This window comes from Coturnix japonica, chromosome 4 (assembly GCF_054131305.1).
Source record: "Coturnix japonica strain WE chromosome 4, WE-NBRP24, whole genome shotgun sequence".
Taxonomy (NCBI): Eukaryota; Metazoa; Chordata; class Aves; order Galliformes; family Phasianidae; genus Coturnix; species Coturnix japonica.
In genome coordinates, this window is record NC_140666.1 from 59,830,262 (window position 1) to 59,850,333 (window position 20,072).

Sequence of the window (20,072 nt, forward strand, 5' to 3'; positions counted from 1 at the left end):
TAAGATGTTCTGTGAATACTTAAACGGAAAGTCCCAAACCTCCTTGTGGCACAGCAACCGTCACTTTTTCACACCGCTGACCACATCTGGTTCCTCCAGAGGCTGCTCTGGGTGCAAAACAGAGAGATTAATTGAAGGGTTAAGTACTTACAGCACAATGTTGCCATTATTTGTTAACAGGTGTTTCCCCCCCTCCCCCAGTTCTCTGCAACTTTCTATACACTCAGCCAGTAAGACGTGCTACAGTTTATTCAGCTCTCATACTGCACTTGTTTCTCCAACAGCTGATTTCAGGGGCAATTTGAATGCTGTCCCATTTCATTTGGGCCTACCATGAAATCAGTGCGAGCCCTGAACAAAGCACCACAAAGAATTCAGTTCTCACTGATGACAATACTTTTTTATTACAAAGAATAACAAAGTGCTTTCCACAGGATTCACTTAATACAGAGATGTTAAGAAATGTGATTTTTTTACTTTTTAAAACAGACAGTTTCAATGCAATGATTCTTCAGTGCAAACACGGTTCTCCAACATTCTGCTGTGTAGCGTTTCTTCTCTGAACACAGTAGTTCGACATTCAGGCATCAGGTGTGAAAAAGTACCAACGAGTCCATCCTTTAAAAAACAGAGGTTATGTAAAAGCTTTTGAGATGTTGCACTGACCAACAGGAATTACATCAGGTTGCTTACTGCAGTCTGAGGGGACATCTTTCCTTCACACAGTCCTACACACAGATGCATCAAGGTGCTTTCAGTTCTAATAACCATATATACCAATATAAACAACACTATCCATTATAAGTATATAGACAAAAGCAACATTGTCTATATTTTTTGTCCTTTTCTTGAATTAAATTAACCTTTTGCTTTTTAACTGGAGATACACTGGGAATGCCTGGTGCTCCTGATGCCTTGGAACTAAAATTGGATGGTAGGAAGAACACAATGCAAGGACTGTTTACCCATTTCCCCCTCTTCTTGGCACAAATTCACACTTAAGATTTATTTTAACACTTATAATACATACATACAACTTTTTGGCTTGCCTGGACTGAACTGAGTGAAGAAGAGTTATCTTGGGCTGCATATAAAATATATGAATTAATATTTGTAACTAAACTTAAATTTATTTTTTATTATTATTATTTTTTTTTTAATTAAAACACAAAAAAGAGGGCAACAAAATCACAAAGTAGTGAGGGGGATATTTGACCCTGTGTTTGTAAAACTAATGTGTCAGGCTGGTTCGATGGCAGTGGCTGCAATTCCTGGTGAGCTTCCAGGGTGTTTGCCATGGATTTTTGATGGAATTTTACTCTTCCTGCCCTTTGTTCTTGAAAAGTTGTTCACAAATGTATGTACTGCCAAATGTGATGACACGAATAAGGTGTGATCGTCAAGTGAGGGGTATTTTTCTCAAACTTACGTAAGTCTGGTAAAGAGACATAATCAGGTTTTTGAGTGGAGTCTCTGATTGCAGTGTTATATCTCAGATGTCTTTATCACAACAGAAAGCACAGCCACATATCTTTCACTGTTCACAGGACTGCGTTTAGCCAATGTATTGCAATGCATAAACTCATTTGCCATCATCTGAGTCGGCACTGCACTGTGCTTCCCCCTGCCTGGTATTAGCCCAGACAGTGCCGATCACACAGCAATGTTTGGCTGTTGCTGAGTTACAGGTACGTGCCCAGGCTACTCAACAGGGCAAAGCCACCACCATGATGGCAGGGCAGAGGCAGCCACAGGACAGGCTGGGCCTGGCCATGTGCTGGCTATGGGTTGGACATACCTGCATTTAAGCACTACTTCAGAGTGTTCCATTTTCCATTCTCTGGATCTGATTATATCTCAGTCCTTTATTCCTTATGTCCTCTTTCCTTTCCCACAAACAGCATGGAGATTATTTAGCAATCATAAAAAAAAAAAAAAGCCAAACGAAAAACTATGCAAATTCTTATATACAATGGAATGTATGAAACCACAAGAGTGAAAGTGAGGGGGTATTTTACAGACAGGACTGTTTTTCCCCCTTTGCTTTCAGTCAACTCCATTAAGAGATATATTCTTTTGGGTTTTAAAATATTTTAAAACATCCGTGAAGGACAAGATGTGAGTAGTCATCCTTAAGAGAAACAATACCAAACATTCACAGTACGCAACCTTAGTCCAAAAACATACATTAGTCCATACATTACAAATATAGAGACATGAACTTCAAAAGAGAAACTTAAATGACTTCATGAATGAAACAGTCATAGTTATACACATAATAGAAGGTTACATGCATATAAACAGCTTCCTTAGCTTGTCAGTCACACCCTCGATTCATTGTTCCCGGTTCCCTGCACAGACTAAAATCACCGTGTCAAGAAAAAACCCTACATGCTGGGTCATAATACAGTCTTCACACAAGTACCACTGCAATGAGGATATCACACTGACACTTTTCCCCACAAGACAAAAGGAACTGGATGAGTTTCTCTGAACAATAGTTTGATCACAGGAAGAAAGGAAGGATCTTGTTTTTAAATGACAGAATGCTTTTGTAATACAGCCCTTACGGAGGAAAAGAATACACTCAAACCTACCGGTATAGCTATATAAACACGCAACAGTATAAACAGGTGCTCTGCTTTCCAAGGGATCGAAACAAAAGACAAAGTTTACCGTAGGCACTTGAGTAAAGAGCTTCCTGCCACCAGCATGTGTTTGCTGTTTGCTTTTGGAATTCCAGCTGCGAGCAACAAAGCCCTGTATGCAGGAACACCTCCTGTTGCAAAACACTTCCCTGCTACCGGCGTGACTATTTAACCAGCTGCCAGCCAACACAGGTCGCCATTCAGACACACCCTGGGCCTCTGTCCCACATCCACGCTGCCCCACTGGTTCACCAGAGCCTCCCGGATCCACTCGCAGCAAAGGTCATCTGAACATTTGGACAGGGGCTCCTCACAGCGGAACTTCTCATTAGAAAAGCTGAGATTTTCCTGGCAGAGTGGCAGGGGGTGGGCCACAGTATGTATGCATGTGGCTCCCAAGTTAGAGGTGCCTGAGCTAAGCCTTTGTGTTCACTGCACTAAAGAGCCATCAGTTCTCTAATAGAAAAGTCTGTAAGGACTGGGGTCGAGGGCTGTGGAAATATAGCCCAGCAAGCAACACGATCCATGGCGTTGGCATAAAATTTGCTCTGCAAATCCAGTTGTGACACAGGAACCACAACTGGACTACACTTAATTTCAAAGGTCTTTGGATAAGACTCAGCTTGTAGTTGAAAACACTATCTGTTGTTGATTGCCGCTAATATAAAATCGTTTAGAAAAAAAAAATCATTGCAAAAGCTTAAATAGTTTTTCTGTAAATTTTTTATGTTATGTTACACCTGTAAATAAACAGAGTTCCATTCTGAGGTCAAATTTGCAGTCAAATTCATTACTAAAAGTAATATACAGCAAACCATAGATTGGTAGCCTATTTAGTAAAGATTCCGTCTCATTTTACTATTCTCCTTTAAATGAGCACATCCAACTCTGAAATATTCAGTACGCCCTTGGTGTGGCTCCTAGGGAGCTAGAGAAAATCTTGCACCACTTCTTCAGTCCTGTTCTCAAGTTTGCATTGCCCACGACATCCAATTAATTTTGCTGCCTATTTTGGAAATTAGTCAGTTAAGGCTACTAAGTAAAATGGCCACTTGATTTCACTACAACCTTGTCTTGCAGGAGGAAACAAGACTGATCTGCTTATGTATGCAAGTTCCTAGTTCGTGCTTGGCCTGCAGTGCAGCAGATGAGGAAGGCGTTAACAGCTCCTGTCTATTATCAATCTGGTTGTTCAGATGCTTCATGCAAGAGCCCAGAGGAAGCAGACAGTATTCTAGCAGCACTGTCTGCATTGGCAAATTCCCAAGACTGCAGTTATAACTACTTACAAAGCCCATAAGTTAACCAAATATTTATCTTTAGGAGGAGGGATGTGGAGAAGAGCAAGGAAAAAAATAGAGCAGCAGGAGCTAAGTACATTTCCAAAACCGAAGCAGAGCTACATTAGTCCATTTGGGATTGTGATTCCTCCCTTACCCTAAACAACAGCTGAAGTCTTGAGTGAAGCCACTAGCATTAGCGTACAAGCAGTTTTCTGGATTCCTTACTTCCTAGAGGAAAGCTTGCCATAAACTGTACTAGGCACAGGTGCTTTTACGTGACAAAGCTGTCTCCACTTCAGAGCATTTAGCACTGGAGGTTTCCTAGCAAACCTCCCTCATGTCAATCCAGCTTTCTGGCAGTAAACTAGGAAATTATGCAGATTCAAAGAACAAACAGCACACAGTCCCCCAACAATGAAACAGGACACTCACGTCAAGCGTCCTTTTCAAACCAGACAAGACATTTTCACTATGCAAAACAAGAACACTGCAGGAATTGGGAGTGTAGGAGAAATAAAATGCCAGTAGGGGGACTAATGCCCCAAGAGTGTAGAAAAGGGTACATTACTTTGGACGCAGTTATGTGACGAGTATCTATTTTCTTTTGATGTGTGTGCCCTGTCAAGACATAGCAGGACTACCGACTTTGCTTAAAATTCATAATTTTAGTCCCTCTCACACCGAATCTCCAAAGTTCAGCAAAAAACAATTCAAGCACTGCAACTTTTGATATGCCACCCATTTACTTAAACATCCATATCCACTGAGACCGTGGATTGACAGAGTTAAAATACAGAATCCAACAGTGGGCATCTATAAAATTTTACTGTTGTACATAAATAATGACAAGGCACAGGATAGCAACCAGTCCGAGAGCTTGTAAGCCGACAAACCAGAGCATAACCCAGAAGAATATAATGATTACAGGTTCTACTATCCGTTCTCCAAAGTACATCCTTGTGAAGCCTATTCTGATAAGACTTTTGTTCAGTCCGCCGAAGAGAGTCCCCATCTTTTTATAATCATCTATTACAGGCTCTGTGCTGTGGTTTCTTTGTTCTTGCTGGACCTGCAGACAGAAAACAAAAATAAGAAACACGTTGTATTATCAGTTCTTATTAGTATGATCCATGTGAACAAGTCTCACCTGCTTACATTTTAACCTATAAGATATACATGCAAGAAAGCTACTCCTTATATCAAGAAACTGAAAATGTGATACAGCTTGTGAGGTAGGTACAATGTTAAGGATGAAACTCACTGGTCCATGCTCAGAACACCTGAAGTAACACAACAAAAGCATGCCAGCCTCCTTTCTAGAAGGTATCTGTACCACATACAGCTCTCCCACAGAACCTTCAGAACCACAGGAACAATTCAGAACTAGTAAGAATGAACTGTTAAGGACTTTGCACTATATCTCAACTGCAGGGCTACCATCATCTCCGACAGAAGGACAGTGAATTAGACACAGAAGAGGGCAAACATCCATCCTGATGCTGGCATGGAACACAATTCAAGGAATGAAAGTGAATATGGACACAAAGTGATGTTACAAAGACAAAGTGGGGTAGGAAGCAAGTTCTGCAGGGTTTCTAAAAAGAAAAATCATGGTGCTAATTCATATCAAGGCAGGAGAACATCTTTAGATGAAGATAAAATGGTTAAGTACCACTGCAAAAAACACGCACCAAAGATATTGATTCAACATGTATATTTTAACCAGATTAGAGCTTGAAATCCCATCTCTAGTTTCCCAATGTCCAGAGATCCATTGCACAAAACCTTATTGCCTCATGTTTGTGTACAACAAGTTGAGCACATTTTCAAGACGCAGGTTTGCTGATCCTTCCATTAGGCAGCAATGAAAACACAAAGAGCAGCTACTCATCAATATTTCAGTCAGCTGATCGATAAGTCCAACAAATTGTCTGTAAACCTCATGTGCAATTAGTCAGTTCCTGGAGCCAAAGCAAACATGCAACTTCAATTACGTCTTCAAGGAGGAAAGCCACCCTGTGTCCCTGGTTACATGGCAGAGACTCGGCAAGAAACAGAAACCCTACCCCACAGCAGTACTGGACTCTATGATAGACAGCAAATAATAGATGAAGTCCCATTCCTGCAGAAAGTCACTGACTGAAGACAAAAGGAAGCTAATATTTTGTTATAAGCCAAACTTAAAGCCACAATATGTAACCCTCTGTCTGAATGGAGGTCGGGCAAATCACCACACACGATGCTGAAAAATAAAGAGCCCCAAACAAACAAACAAACAAAAAAATCAGCATGCAGTCCCTCAGCTTTGTGCGCCTGGGCAATTTTTTACTTGCATATTCATAAAGATTTTGGTTTAAGTTTCAGCACTGAATCCCAGAACAGGAAGAATACAGGAAGCCTAAACTGTAATGAATATTGTATTCAACTTCTGTGTGGTTCTACAGAAGAATCTAACCTCTGAGAAACCCAGTGTTTTACACCATGTGCTGACAGCCACCCACCTCTTTTCTCTTCAACCTGCTTTTCAAGCACAGGTCATTTTCCTCCCCCTCAGTGGCTATGAAAACTCCAGCTTTCAGCATTTTGCCTTTAATTGTACTCATCATTCAAGTAACCATTAATTTCTCTTTAATTCCAGTGTCTCCAGATCAGCTTTGTCAAGAAAAGAAGAGGCAAGCTCAGGCTTACAAAGCAGACTCTGGATGACAGGATGCTTGCTGCACTGAGAGCCAAGTGTTATTATGGGAACTCTCATTCCTCTTCCCTCAAAGATCGTGTGGAGATGAAGCAGAAACATGAAATGATTAGCCTAAGTGGTATATTGATTGCAACAATTAGCGAAAACGGAAAGGATGCGCTGGGAAGGAAAAATACATTTGCTTCCTGCATTCAGATACCATAGGGAGCACAAGCCTATGGGATGGCAGAGGGATCAGAGAGCAGCTCTCAGTGGGACCACTGCGGAGCTGCAGATCTGTAACATTTGCTTGAGGAGTAGCTCATGCTTCAATCTAGCAGCCAGTGCAACCAGGAGGGGAAAAACAAGGCAACAACAAATCCCATCTGTGCCTTGGGGCTATGAACAGCACTCTTCAACATGACAGAAACCCTGGCACAGGGTGAGCTGAGCACAGGACTGGGGAGGACACCAGTGGGCACACTTACATCAGCACCCTGTCAGCTGGCTGGCTGCTGTACCAATAGCCGCACACTGAGAGCATCTCTCACTGCTGCTAGGAGGTGATCTGGGACTTCCCTGGCCTAGTCATACTAACTGGATAAGCTGACAGCAACAATGTACGTACAGCCTGTTAAAGCAGGGTACAGACACAATGTTGCTTCAGTGCTCTGGGGTTTTGTTTTACATTTTTTCAGCTCGCCCTCTCCTTCTCAGATAAAGGTGGAGTCACGAATTCCTACAGCCATTACACAAAGCTTGCTTCTAGCAAAAAAGACTGAAAAGCACATGCTTAGTTACAAAATAAGTGTGAAGTCCATTTTCCGAATGCTTTAGACAGCTTACAAAAGCTTTCAGGAAGATAATGGGAGTTTGCAAAACTTTATAGTCTACTGCAGCTGATTCAGGCTGAGTATGCCTTGCTCCAGGCAATTCTGCCAAAACAAGTGCAACTGGAAACAGATGATGGCCTGTAAATCTCAGACCGACCAGTTGTTTTTCCCTACCGCATAATCATTTCACGCTCTGGACAAAGCAGGTTTCTTCAGAGGTGGGACTAAAACAGAACGAGCAGGGCAAGCACAGGTAACATCACAATACTCCAGAGAGATAACAAGTATTAAATAAGTATTAACATGGCAGTTCAGAGTTCTCTTATTAACTTCCACTGAGATAGTAAAACTGCACAGAGCCACACAGGCGTGCCAGCAGCCCTCAGAACCAAACAGCTCCTCCTTTTCTTCCAAGAGCACTTTAACAAAAGCATTTATAGAAGTTTGCTGCCTTCAGCAAACACACAACTCCCAGCTGACTCTTAACTTCCATTGGGCTGCTTTTTTGTACAGAATCAGCCTGCAGCTAGAAAGACACAGCCACAACAGCAAAACATGGAAATGTGGCTTCATTTTACACGTAGTGGGACCATCCACCCACTTAAGCAAGTTTCGTTAGTGAAATTCTTTACACGAATGCAAATCCACTGTATATGAATTCGTTGCCTGTTTCTTCTTCAATTTATATTCCTTTAGCACGTTCAAATTAATAGCATAATGTTTTACACTTTCTCCTTTTTAAACATGTGGTGCTTAGTTTCTATTTTTGACTTTGAATTATTTGCAGCTATACACAAGAGTTCTCATGAGGAACCAAAGGGGAAGTGCCTGTGCCCTGTCACACTCCTCAATACATGCACGCAGGCCGCATCCTGCGCACACCTACTGCAGACGTCCAAGTGCTCCGTTTTCAGTTGTCTTTTCAGATGTTTGGTGCCCCAGTTCCCCCCCTACACACACAGCTACTAAAAAAGAGGTATTACCATCTGCAGAGTTGTTGCTGATCATGTCCTGTGGTTTATTGGCAGAAAGGCTGAATCTGAAGATCCAAACTCTGTAAAAGGCGACCAAAAGTACCCAGCTGCTAAGGCCACATGGCTGCAGGTTAGATGCTATATGGATAACCTGCCATATCTCTTCCTGAAGCAGATGCCAGCAAATCCACTTTTTTCCCCGGGTTAAAGTCTCTAAAGAGCAGACACTGAGCACAAGTTCCCACATCCACTTCAAGTGCTTCTGAGAAAATCCTCCCTTGTAAGTCAATGTTTCTCTGGGCAAGTTTTAAAACAACAGAAAAGGTGAAGTCAGCTCAGCCCTCTGAATCCAATGAACATCTGGCTGTGGCTTCACCAGTTATGCCTGTCGTCACCGCAACACGCAAAATTATATGTATTTTGACAACCACTTTTGCTTTTGGTAAAATTCAATCACATTCACTCAAACCCACAGCTACCTCAGTTTGCATGAAGCCCGTGTTTCCCACAGGAAACACTCACTCTGCCCTGACAGCAGTAGCTTTTTGAGCTCATCTCCTTTAGACCAAGACTGCTTTGGCCATACAGAGAAAGCAGAGATCCCCACAGAAAACAACCCCTTCTCCTAAAAACCACCTCAGAAATGCTTCACATACTATTCCTTAGGAGAGAAGGATGAAGGTAGTGCTGAGCTTCTCACAACTGTTTAAGGCTGATCTCCACCTGAACCACCTAACTGCAATGCACCCTGCCCAAGGTCTGTTTCCCTCTAACTGTTGAAAGAATTCAGTTCCCTCCACAGACAATTTGCTGCCTGTATACAACGGCTTCCTGTGCCCGTGGAGGACACAGATCTGAAGGGGTCACATACACTGCCAATGTGACTACACAGTTCTCCTGCTGTTAATCCAGGAGCGTTGAATTACAGAGCTAGCATTTCTCCTTTTCTGCAGTCAGCACCACTAGCTTGCTGAAGGACAGCAAGGGTTGCCTTTGTACAGCACCCAGATGTCCTTACACTGCCCTGCTGGGATGGGCCTGGAGCTTCTCCCATGCATGCAGCCGGGCTGCAGCTGTGGCACTTTCTCCAGCAGGTGATGAAGAAACTGCCAGCACGTAGCATCCCACATGCAATGGACGTGGTGGGCTTACTACCCACACACAGATCATATCAGATCTAAACCAGCACCACTCTGCGTGCTCCCCAGGCTCCCACCTGCTGGACCAACTGGGGCCCTCCATCCTGGGGGGAGGGGGACAACAAAAATGGTCTGACAGCAGACTCATGCTGGTGTCTCCTGCCAGCCTCATGGAGGCCTCCATAGACTGTCCCCTGCCACGAGGCTAATGTGACAAGTGAGATGCGGCCACCTGGAAAAAGCCAGGAGTGAGCTAGATGGAGAACCATAACCTGTATAGCTCCAAGGTGGCTGCAATATTTCTCACCCTTGCAACTTTAGCACAACCTACCAGCTCCGCTTTGCTGCTTCAAAGAGTGCTGAACAAACAATCTCCAGCAACGAAAGGGAAACAAGTCTGATGGTCTGGGAAATAAACCACTCTCCATATGTTGTGGGTGATTTTACCACCCACCAGATGAAGCTGGTGATTTTACAGTTACAAAAAGGCTGCTGGGCTGGTGGGGAAGAAGGAAAGGAGAGAGAAAAAGGAATCCATAAGGTTCACCTTAACACAAAAGAAGCAGTGTCTCCAAATTGTTTCTAACGTGCTTCAGGTGATAACTGGTGACATTTGCTGTTATAAAAGTGATTGCAAATTTAAGACTGTTTTTGTTGTTGTTACAAAAGAACCTCCTTTTGAGTTTACTAACAAATGTGATTAACAACTTTAAAATCAAACGTTAAAACATTTGTAACCAAGAAACACAATGATTCACCTACACGCATAATGGGGACAGGTTGATGGTTGGATTAGATGATTTTAGAGGTCCTTTCCAGCTTTAATGATTCTATACTTCTTCAGTATTTAAATGCTCACTATCTACTTTACTTCACTCGTGGTTATTTTTACTCCATGTAACAGGTGGCGTATCTGATAGCTGAAGCTCACGTGTACTTCAATGTCAAAAAGCCACTAAGACTTGACTTTAGCAACATGGGTGCTTAATGAGAAATATACTCCAGTATTTTTGAAAGCTCAACACTGATGTTCAGAAGGCAGCCTCGCAAAGTCATCTCTTTTAGAGGATGCAAACTACAACTGAAAACGCTTTGAGCTTGATCGAAAGAATAAGAAAAGAAAGCAGGCAGGTGACAGAAACCATGCCAACAGAAACCACAAGCTCCCTTCCCCTCCAAAACAAGAGACCAGCTTCTGTTTGGTACAACCATTGCACATGCCTGCACGCAACAGAGATCACGGAGGGCCAACATACCCAATATTCCTTGTATTCAGACAGCTGATTGCCCACTGTATAGCCATGGAGAGACTTTATGTTTGCTCCAGAATTGCAAATACGTTCACTGGAAATCTGATTTTCTTCCTCTTCTACTGTAGCAGGAAGAGAATGGTATTCATTTGCATCATTTGTCAGCATGAAACCCGAAGTCTAGCATTTGGCCTTGTGACTAAGTGGTAAAAAGATGTTGACACTCAGCCAGCACGCTATTAAGCAAACAAACTTATTTAAACTGCCTGCAGAACATCAACCAGGCTCATTTCGCTACGCTAACTTTAATCTGATATTAAAATATTAAAGGATTGATAGATTAGAAAAGGAGGAAAAGAAAGTCATGCATCTTTTCCAGATGAAAAGGTGGTAACAAGTTCATTTTTTTTTCCTCTAGAGAGAACCAAAGAATAAAAGAAAGTAAATAGCAAACTCAAAAAGCATGGAATAAAATGACTGCACAGTACTTTACTACTACCCAAACTACTTTACAATAGCTATCAATAAAAGTGGTGTTCTTAAACTAAGACTAACAGTGAAAACTTGCAAAACTAAGATCGAGTTAGTGTTTATTTCACAGCAAGAATTTAGACAACACTGTTTATAAAACAGAACCGAGATGTTGCTATAGAAACAGGCAACAACATAAGAAAGTCAACGGCAATGTACTGGCTTTATTCAGCTTTCATGGCAACTGAAGTTTAGGATCAACAGTTGCCGCTACAAACTTCTATCCGTCAAGAGCAGCTGTGTGTCAGGGAGATGAAAAGGTTTTTCAAGGCGATGAACTTCTGCATGTGCAGAGCAGATAAAACTCCAAGAGCAATACAGCTTTTAGCTGATAAACCATATTGCAGTCCCAGCACAGAAGGAAATGGGAATAAAAAAATAGGCCTATATTAAGACACAGAGAATGAATCTGCTGCTGTTCCTGTACCTTGATCCCCACTGTGCTATAATCTCACCCAGAGATCAGACCAAAAGTCATTTCTAATCATTCTTTTCCTTACAACCTCAACACTTATTTCCACAGGATACGTTTCCCCACTAAAAAATGGTCAGCTGGAGCCAGAAAAAAGGTACAACCCACGGTACATTCAGCATGGTGTAAACCCTCTGACTTGCTGCAGAGCAGCAATGGTTAATCCTTCCCCTTAGGGAGGATAAACTTCTGCACACTTCTATCTCCTGGCACTTTTATCTTTGAGCAAGGAGGATCTTCATATTATGGAAGCAGGGCATACTATGCTACCTCTTGTAGGCACTACAGGTATGTCTGAAGGTTGTACTTGTTTTGTTTTTTCTCCAAACAATGTCAACTCTTAGAAAACTCACTGTGGTGGGGAGTTGGAATGTGATGATCCATCCATGCAGTCCCTTCCAACCCAAACCACTCTATGATTCTGTGATGATGCTTTTTCGAAAGTCATTATAAGATACTACCACACAGGAACTTTTACAGTACAGTTAAGGTGTTAGCAGATCCAGAACAAAGCCTGGATTAGGTCATGCAGCCAGTTATTGCTCTTTTCAGTTCAGAAACAAATCCTAACAACAACAAGCAGGAGAAGCCTACAATTTTCAGATTAACTCAGCACAGAATGAAGTAGAAATAAGCTTCTAGCCTTTGGCACCACAATTTCTGTGCATACTAGTATGTTTAAAACATTCTTGGCCTCTACTGACTTGTGACTAAAATTATACAGTCCATGAACAACACAGCATGTACATAAGAGACCGTGAAGCCATTGAAAGCATCAGTTAATTTTGTCTCTGCTCATTCTTTCCATGCTGGAGAAACACCAGCGATACAGCAAGTTGGAAACATAGTCAAAAAAATCAAGATTTGAAAACCTCCAGCTAAGACATCTCTACTTCCTTCAAAATAATTCTCAATGGGAAACACCCAAAACCATTTACAATGGAATGACAGAATAGCTTAGGTTGAAATGTACTTCCTCCTAAACCTCCAAATGGATAACCCAGTTCCAACCCCCTGCTGTGTGCTGGATGGTTGTCCCCCATCAGGTCAGGCTGCACCTGGTCCTGGACACCCCAGGGATGGGACACTCACAGCCTCCCTGGGCAACAGTACCAGCACCTCACTGCCCTCTGAGTGAAAAATGTCTTCCTAACATCTAACCTTAATCTCTTCTCTTTTAGTTAAAGCCATTCTCCCTTGTTCCATCACTATCAGACAGTGTAAAATCTTGCTTCCTTCCTTCTTGGGAGCTGCAAGTACTGAAAGGCCGCTGAATAGTCCCTCTAGATCTTAATCCATCTATTACAAGATAAAACACCCCACTTACAGAGATCAAATGCTATTCAAAATTACAATCAAACATTCAAAAAGGTTAGAAACTCAGGTTAATAAGGTGACTGTCTAAGCTAATTTATCTATTTCAGAACACACATATTGCACATTAACTCCACATTTACACATCTTCTAGGAGGGAGTGATGGTCTTAGTTCAGCTGTGTAACAACACTTTGGATTCTGTTTATCCCCAACCAACTGGAGGTGGAAATCCTGCCTGGAATTCTGCCATTGCCTTACACTTTGATTACAAGATAGTAAAGCCATTAAAGCCTACACAAGCAATATACTCCCATTCCTTCTGCTCTTAAAACATAATTCTCATTCTTTACCTGCACAGTAGGCAGCTTTTTGGAAGCCCATTTCTCAGCTGTTTGCAGCACCTAGATACAGCATGAGGCTGTGCATTGCATTTGCCACAGCTTCTTCACCTTCCCATGGGCACTACGAGGCCTGCTCACCTCCCGGCTGACACCACCGTACCCTCTAACACATGACTTCTGCCTCATCTTTCGTTATAACACACTCACAAGTACTTCACCTGTCTACTCTTACTTTGTGCTTTAACCCAATAAGGCTTATAAGATAATTACACCTGCAGCGGTAATAAAATGGAAGAGCATGACCCCAGTTCTTCAGTGCTTCAAAGACTACCATACAGGTAATCATCCTCATCTTTGCAAGCAAACCTACAGAGAATATTAATCACATCACCATCCTGTTCAGCTTCTAAATCTAATTGAGGCAGGTAATTTTATAGCCTAGTGCAATAATGAATTCCACAGGCCATGCTCTACATTTAGTAATACATCCTTCAGTTCTTCTAGAAACATACCTCTTGGGGACTTCATTACACAGCTCCATGCTGACATTACTGCCAACATCTTCAATGCAGTATCAAACCTACGGGGTCTGGCCTTTCGTAAACAGACTCCCTAAAGGTTATTCTTAATTTGAAAAAGATAGTAAAAGGGTGTATAGATCACTTACATCCTGACTGCCCACTCCTGCACTGGGTATGTGACCTGCTTGCTCCATTTCCCAGTGGAGGGCTTGGAGGCACAGCCTTATGCAGTCACTAAGCCCTGTGTCTTCCAGAAGCACAACGCTGCTGGTTGTGAGGTCACACAGGTGTTCTGGGTGCTGCGTTCAGCTGTTCCCAGCCTTCTGGTTCAGCAAAGGCATAACGTTTTTTATATGAATTTTCCACAGAAATAATGAACAAATTCAATCAACAGTGTGAACGTTACTTTGGGACGTACTCTGGTGGCTCCGCTCGCCCCTGTGTGGATCTCAGCCACAATCCATTTCTCTCTCGTTCCCGTCCTCGAGAGATTCACAGTGGATCACTACACTTCAGTATTAAACATATCTCTCACCGAGGGGTCCATGAAGGGGCACTGGGCACGGCGCTGCCGTCCGAGCTGCGGGCAGCCCGTGCTGCAGCCAGGCAGCCAACAGGCATACCGAGGAGAGACGAGGCGAGCTCGGAATCGAACCGATCCATTTCTCCCTTAGTTACGATACATCCCGTTCAACAAGGCAGCGAACCAGCGGCACGCTCCTGCGGGTGCCCGGTTACCAGGGACGGCGACAGCGCCCACCGCTCCCAGCGCGCTCCCGGTCCGGTCCGTGCCCAGTACGGGACGCGGGTGGCCCCGCTGCGCCGCACGGTGTCCGGGAGGGGGCCGGTGCCGAGGGCCTCGCCCGCCCCGCACGGCTGTTTGGCTGCGGGTCAGCTTCCCGACAGCGCGGTAACCGAAAGCAAAGCCGGCACGGCTGCGGGAACTCCGGGGAACTGGTTTTCATGGCTTACACAACGCGGACGCCGCCTCGCAGACCGCTCTGTAACTGAGCGGCACTCCGCCCCGCAACGCGCCCGCTCCGCTCGGGACAGCCCCGGCCCGGCCCTTCCCTCCCGCTCGCCCCGGCCGCCCCCGTCCCGCGGCACAGACCTGCTCCTCCGGGCTCCGCCGGTGCCGGACGGGCGCCGCCCCCGCCTCCCGCTCGCGGTCCCCGGGTGGCGGCAGCAGCTCGGCCGCCGAGCCCATGGCTCCTCGGGCGGCGGGGGCGGCCGCTGACGGTAGCCCCGCCGGGGTGGCGGCGGCGGCGGGGAAGAAGGAGGAGGAGGAGGAGGGAGCGCCGCTTCCTCCCGCGGCGCCGAGCGGAGCCGCACGCTCCCGGCCGGCGGCGGCTCCTCCTCGCGGCGGGGCGGGGCTCGGCGCGGGGCCCCGCGGCGGCCGCTCGGGCAGGGCCAAGTCGCGGCCCCGCGGCGCTGAGGGGGCGCTGGGTTGTGGTAGCGCCTCGGGTCGGCGCTCCGCGCTGCCGCAAGCACGAAACCCGAGCGCGGACCTTGCGCTGAGAGCCGCGAGCACGCCCTGGGAGCGCAGGGTGCTACCGGAACGTTGGTTCCAGCCCGCTCCAGGAGCCCGGAGTGGGGCGAGGGGAGGCGGCAGCGGGTGCGGCGAGTCTTGTCTCTGCCCCTGCAGCGCCCGGGCACCTGTGGGTGCTCCTGGTGGCGGCCCAGCCCCGCGGCTGAAGGGCCGGGCTCCGTTCCCACGGGCCGTTACCAGAGGGGTTGTGTGACAGCTGGGGTCGGTGGAAATGGAGCGTTTGTACGAATTTGGTCCGACTTTCTGTTAGATGGGTGCGGACCCCGCTGCCGTTTGTCTGCACTCCACCCACGTTTTGCTTTTCCTGCCGTTATCGAACAGCAGTAGCTGCAGCAAACAGAAATCCACCGCAGAGAAGCACCCAGCCGATGGTGCCTTCCTTCTCCCACTGTCCATCTCAGAAAATGCCAGTATAAATTCTGGAGTGATTTTAGTGATGAGCAAAAAGCCACGTAGGGTCAACAGAATCACTTAGGTTGAAAAAGACCACAAAGTTCATCGCATCCAATGCCAACCCATCCCCACCATGCCCACTAACCACGTCCCTCGGTGCTACATCTACACCATTCTTGAACACCTCCAGGGATGGTGTTTCCACCACTTCCCTGGGCAGGCTGTGCCATTATTTTGCATGTAATAAAGAAAAAACTTCTCCAGAGGGGTGAAGAGGGATCCTTTTGACCAACTCAGCTGCAGGTCACTAGGGAGAGTCAGAATCTCCTGACAAAATCTGTAATTAATTTTCTGGAGAAATGTGAGGTTCAATAGGATGAAGACTGAGTGCTGCAGCTTTGCTCAGACCTAGGCCGAGCACACCAGCCCAAGTACACCAGCCTTTCTGAAACGCTTTTCTGGACCACAGTGGTAGTAACAGCTCTAGCCAGGTTTGTGCTTTCTAGTTGTAGCCATACTAGATGCCTGGGTTACTTCTTAAGAGCATTTTCCTGGCTTCCAAGGTTCAAAGACATCCAGAGGCCAGGTGCCATGCTGACAGCAGGGGTGGTATTTCAGCAGTGGGATCAAAGGCACTGAGGAAAGAGTACTGCCAGGAGATCACATGTGGACGGAACAGAGTGCTTACACTGGTTTAGTTGCCCAGGGGCTGGGAGACCTGGCACAATGAATCCCTTTTATCCTGCACCCTTGTCCATCTCCCTGGCTTTCACTCCTGCCCCTGCAGGCTGCTGGGGCTGGGGCGGTGAGCTCACTGCTCTGCGGTGTCTCAGCTGCTCGGCCCTCAGGGCCTTCCCATCCCACTCCTTCTCTGGAACACAAAAGCCAAGATGAAGCTCTGGTCTAGTATTAGATATGGAGGCTGGTGGCCCTGCATGTGGCAGGGGGTTTGGAGCTTGATGATCCTTGAGATCCCTTCTAACCCAAACCATTCTATGATTCTATGAAGCCCGGGTCGGTGGTTTGATGATGAGATGCAACCAGCATAAGGGCTCTAGACTGAAAAGGGCATAGGTGTGTAACACAGAAATGTGAGACACCTTGCTGGTCCCAACAGGTCAACACTTTTTGATGCGTTGGCACTGTTGATTAACACAAACACCTATAACCAACCTAAAATCATGCCTTGTGTGCGGATTGAACAGCTTTGCAAGTGCCATATCCTGCATCTGCTCCAGGTGTGCCTTTTGAGGCCATGTTAACAATAAACAACCCCCAAGTGGAGACTCAGAAAGGACTGGGACAGGGGATGAGCCAAGTTTGTACCTGCGTGCAATGTGCCATTTCTTATCAGCTTGGCTGACTTCCTGCTATAAGTATGTAGTTAAGGACTCAGGAAAAAAACAACAAAAACACCACCTTTTATTGTTTTGTTTTATATGCAACTATAAGACCAAATTGACTTCAATATGAGATTCAGTCAGATTGCTGATAGCAGGGTTTAATTCTGAATCTTTTGAAACTCCAGAGTTCATCTAAATATTAAAAGGCTTGGAAAAAACAGTGGTTCTTTAAACCTTTGGTAATGGAAACTTTTGTCATGACTGGGAAGGGGTCAATGTGGTTTCGTAGAGTTTAATGGATTTACTGATAAATGAAACATTTCCAACTCTCTGATGGGTTTTATCTACTTTATATTCCAGATGTTAATATAAGTAAATTCTCTAAACTCTCAAACAATTTGTCCAGTGTGACCATGCAGCTTATGGTGGTCACTGCAGCTCTTAGATGGATTTCTGAAGTAAAGCTGCTAAATTCTGTAATTTCCCTAGATCCTTAAAGCATATTAAGAAACACAAGAGATGTCTTTTCCAATACGGGCTACAATGTGAACTGGGAGAAATTGGAATTCAAAACATGAAAATATATTAGAGTATACTGAATGAAAATGAAATGAAACCATTAATTTGGTTCCTTTTTCTTCCGTGTATAATGACAAAAGGACATTGAAGATCAGCTCCCATTAGCAATCCCTATTCTCCAACAGTTGATATATATCATGTAATCTCATTTAAGGGCCAAAGCAAAATATATGTGGACTCATATATGGGGGATCAGAAAGGAGAAACAAAACATTAATGGGGAAGATCTATCACAAAAGGTCACCTGAAACATTCCCAGGCATCAGAGGTGGTTTTCTGCCGTACCTTTGCAACTGCATTCAGCAGTCTGATTATTTTTATGTCCTGAGTGCATTCTGCCATTTCTCTTATGTATTATTTCACAGCATAAAAAATCTGACAAAAGCCTTTTCTCTTGGTATCAAATCTAAATTTCCCCCTTTTTATTTCATTCTTTTAGGTTAGGTTCATTTATCATCCTTGATGACCAACCTGAGTTTCTACACAGCATGCTTTTGCCAATTATATTCACCTCCACTAATCCTACTGAAGAAAGCAATATTTAGGTCCTGGTTTGAAAACCTGGTAGAGCTACAGCGTGGTCCCAGTGCAGCTTTGCCCTCAAATAGCTAACCTTTATTTTGCTTACTTCACTCACTTTGCTCATTTTTAATTTATGACCTTTCTTCTTGGCTACCAGTTGAAAAGAGAGATTTGATCTTTTTTCTTGCAACCAGCCCTCTTTAAGCATTGACTTTTCCATAAAATAAGCTCCAAGCAGGCCCCAAATACTTTGTAAACAGACAGTGTAGCAGTGTATTTATTCATTTGTTTACTCCAGGACACTGGGTGCACGAGTCCAGTTTGCTACTTGGTGTCATGCTGAGATCTCCTGCTTCTAGCAGCTCTCCACAGTCATACAAGTCTTTTTTTTCTACAGTCCTTTTTGCTGTGTTCAAAAGCAATAAAATTGTTCCCCCAGTTTATCTGTTATGTGAGATAAGCCCAACAGTTAACTAAAATGATGCTTCACCTCTACAGCACAAACCCGTGTGTAAGACGTACTGGTTCCACAGGGCCTTCCTGGCCTTTCTGTGGTGGCCCATTGCTCTCCCAGCTCTTCCTGCTATGGAGAAGATGCTTCTTTGAGTGGAAATTTGTCAGTTAAGTATTACAAAAGGCATGTGATCATTTCTAGCCTTGTCCCATGGGCAGTTTTCGTGAATCTAAACCAGGACAGTGCTTTGAGTTGTAGGCACAGGAACAAATGGCTTGAGGTGTTTCACATGAGAGCAGGGAGATGGGAACTGGTGCTCAGTGCTTCATAATACACATCTGTGAGCTCATCCTCAGCTTTAAATTGCACTTCCCCTCATCCACTGAGAATCTCTCTGGGTTTATGTGAAACATTATCATTATTTTGAGGGCAGGGGTAGTTAAGCTATGGACACTTCAACAAAGGTTGCTCTGAGCAGCCTGTTGGAGCTCTAAGTGTCCCTGTTCATTGCAGGGAAGCTGGACTAGATGGCCTTTAAAGGTCCCTTCCAATTCTAACCACTCAATTATTCTAACCATGGGTCTGTAATGTAAAATTTGTTAGACTGAAACTAAGCCCCAAGATTTCTTTCATGTGGTCATTAGTCCTAATGCAAGCAAGGACAGGCCAGAATATTAGGCTGTGTGGGCATGTGTTAAATCTCATGTGGGCAAATGAAGTATGATGTTTGGTGTTTATGAGTCTATCCTACAACTACAGAAAGAACAAAGGGGATACCAGGTATGTGGCAGAAGGAAAGGTCTTTCTGATAAAAGTGGGGATGATTGTCTCAGTTTCTGACAGAAATCTCTAGCATGTAGGCAAGCAAAATCAACTGTGGTAGCCAGATATTCTCAAGCAGATAGCAGTGCATTTATATAAGCATGAGGTAGACAGGAAAAAAGCATGAAGAGGAATGTCCTGAATGAATGTACTTAATTGAGGATGCTTCCTGGCACCCTGGGCGCTCAGATCAACAGACATGAGGAGAAGGACCAAACAGAAAAACACACAATTCATGTTCTGTTTTTTTTTTAGCTTGGCTGGGCCTTTTTTTTCCCCTCCTGCCCACAGTAAAGACAGCGTTTTATTTTATATCTGACAATAGCAGCCTGTGAAAAAGCTCTCTGTGTGTGTATGTGTGTGTATGTGCATGAGACTCAAGAGAAGCCTGATGAGTCAGGGCTATGCTTGCTGAAGACTTCAGT

The 20,072-nt window shown here is 44.5% G+C and overlaps 1 protein-coding gene across 1 annotated transcript; it reads right to left on the reverse strand.

Moving 5' to 3' along the window:
- Positions 1 to 381: 381 nt before the first annotated feature.
- FAM241A (family with sequence similarity 241 member A) lies at positions 382 to 18,191 on the reverse strand. The gene is made up of 3 exons (XM_032444238.2): positions 18,135 to 18,191; positions 15,097 to 15,777; positions 382 to 5,000 (listed from the first exon to the last, which is right to left on the reverse strand). Exons 1-3 carry the CDS (start codon positions 18,189 to 18,191, stop codon positions 4,755 to 4,757), a joined length of 984 nt encoding a protein of 327 aa, XP_032300129.2. The 3' UTR covers positions 382 to 4,754.
- Positions 18,192 to 20,072: the final 1,881 nt, after the last annotated feature.

Bases quoted from the DNA above. Each gene is read 5' to 3' on its own strand.
- FAM241A (XM_032444238.2), bottom strand. From the start codon at position 18,191: ATGGCAGAATGCACTCAGGACATAAAAATAATCAGACTGCTGAATGCA. The intron at 15,778-18,134 runs GTACGGCAGAAA...CCCATCTAACAG, and splicing joins TGCTGAATGCAGTTGCAAAG to AAAGTCGGACCAAATTCGTA. The intron at 5,001-15,096 runs GTCTGTGCCGCG...TTCTGTCTGCAG, and splicing joins GGCGGAGCCCGGAGGAGCAG to GTCCAGCAAGAACAAAGAAA.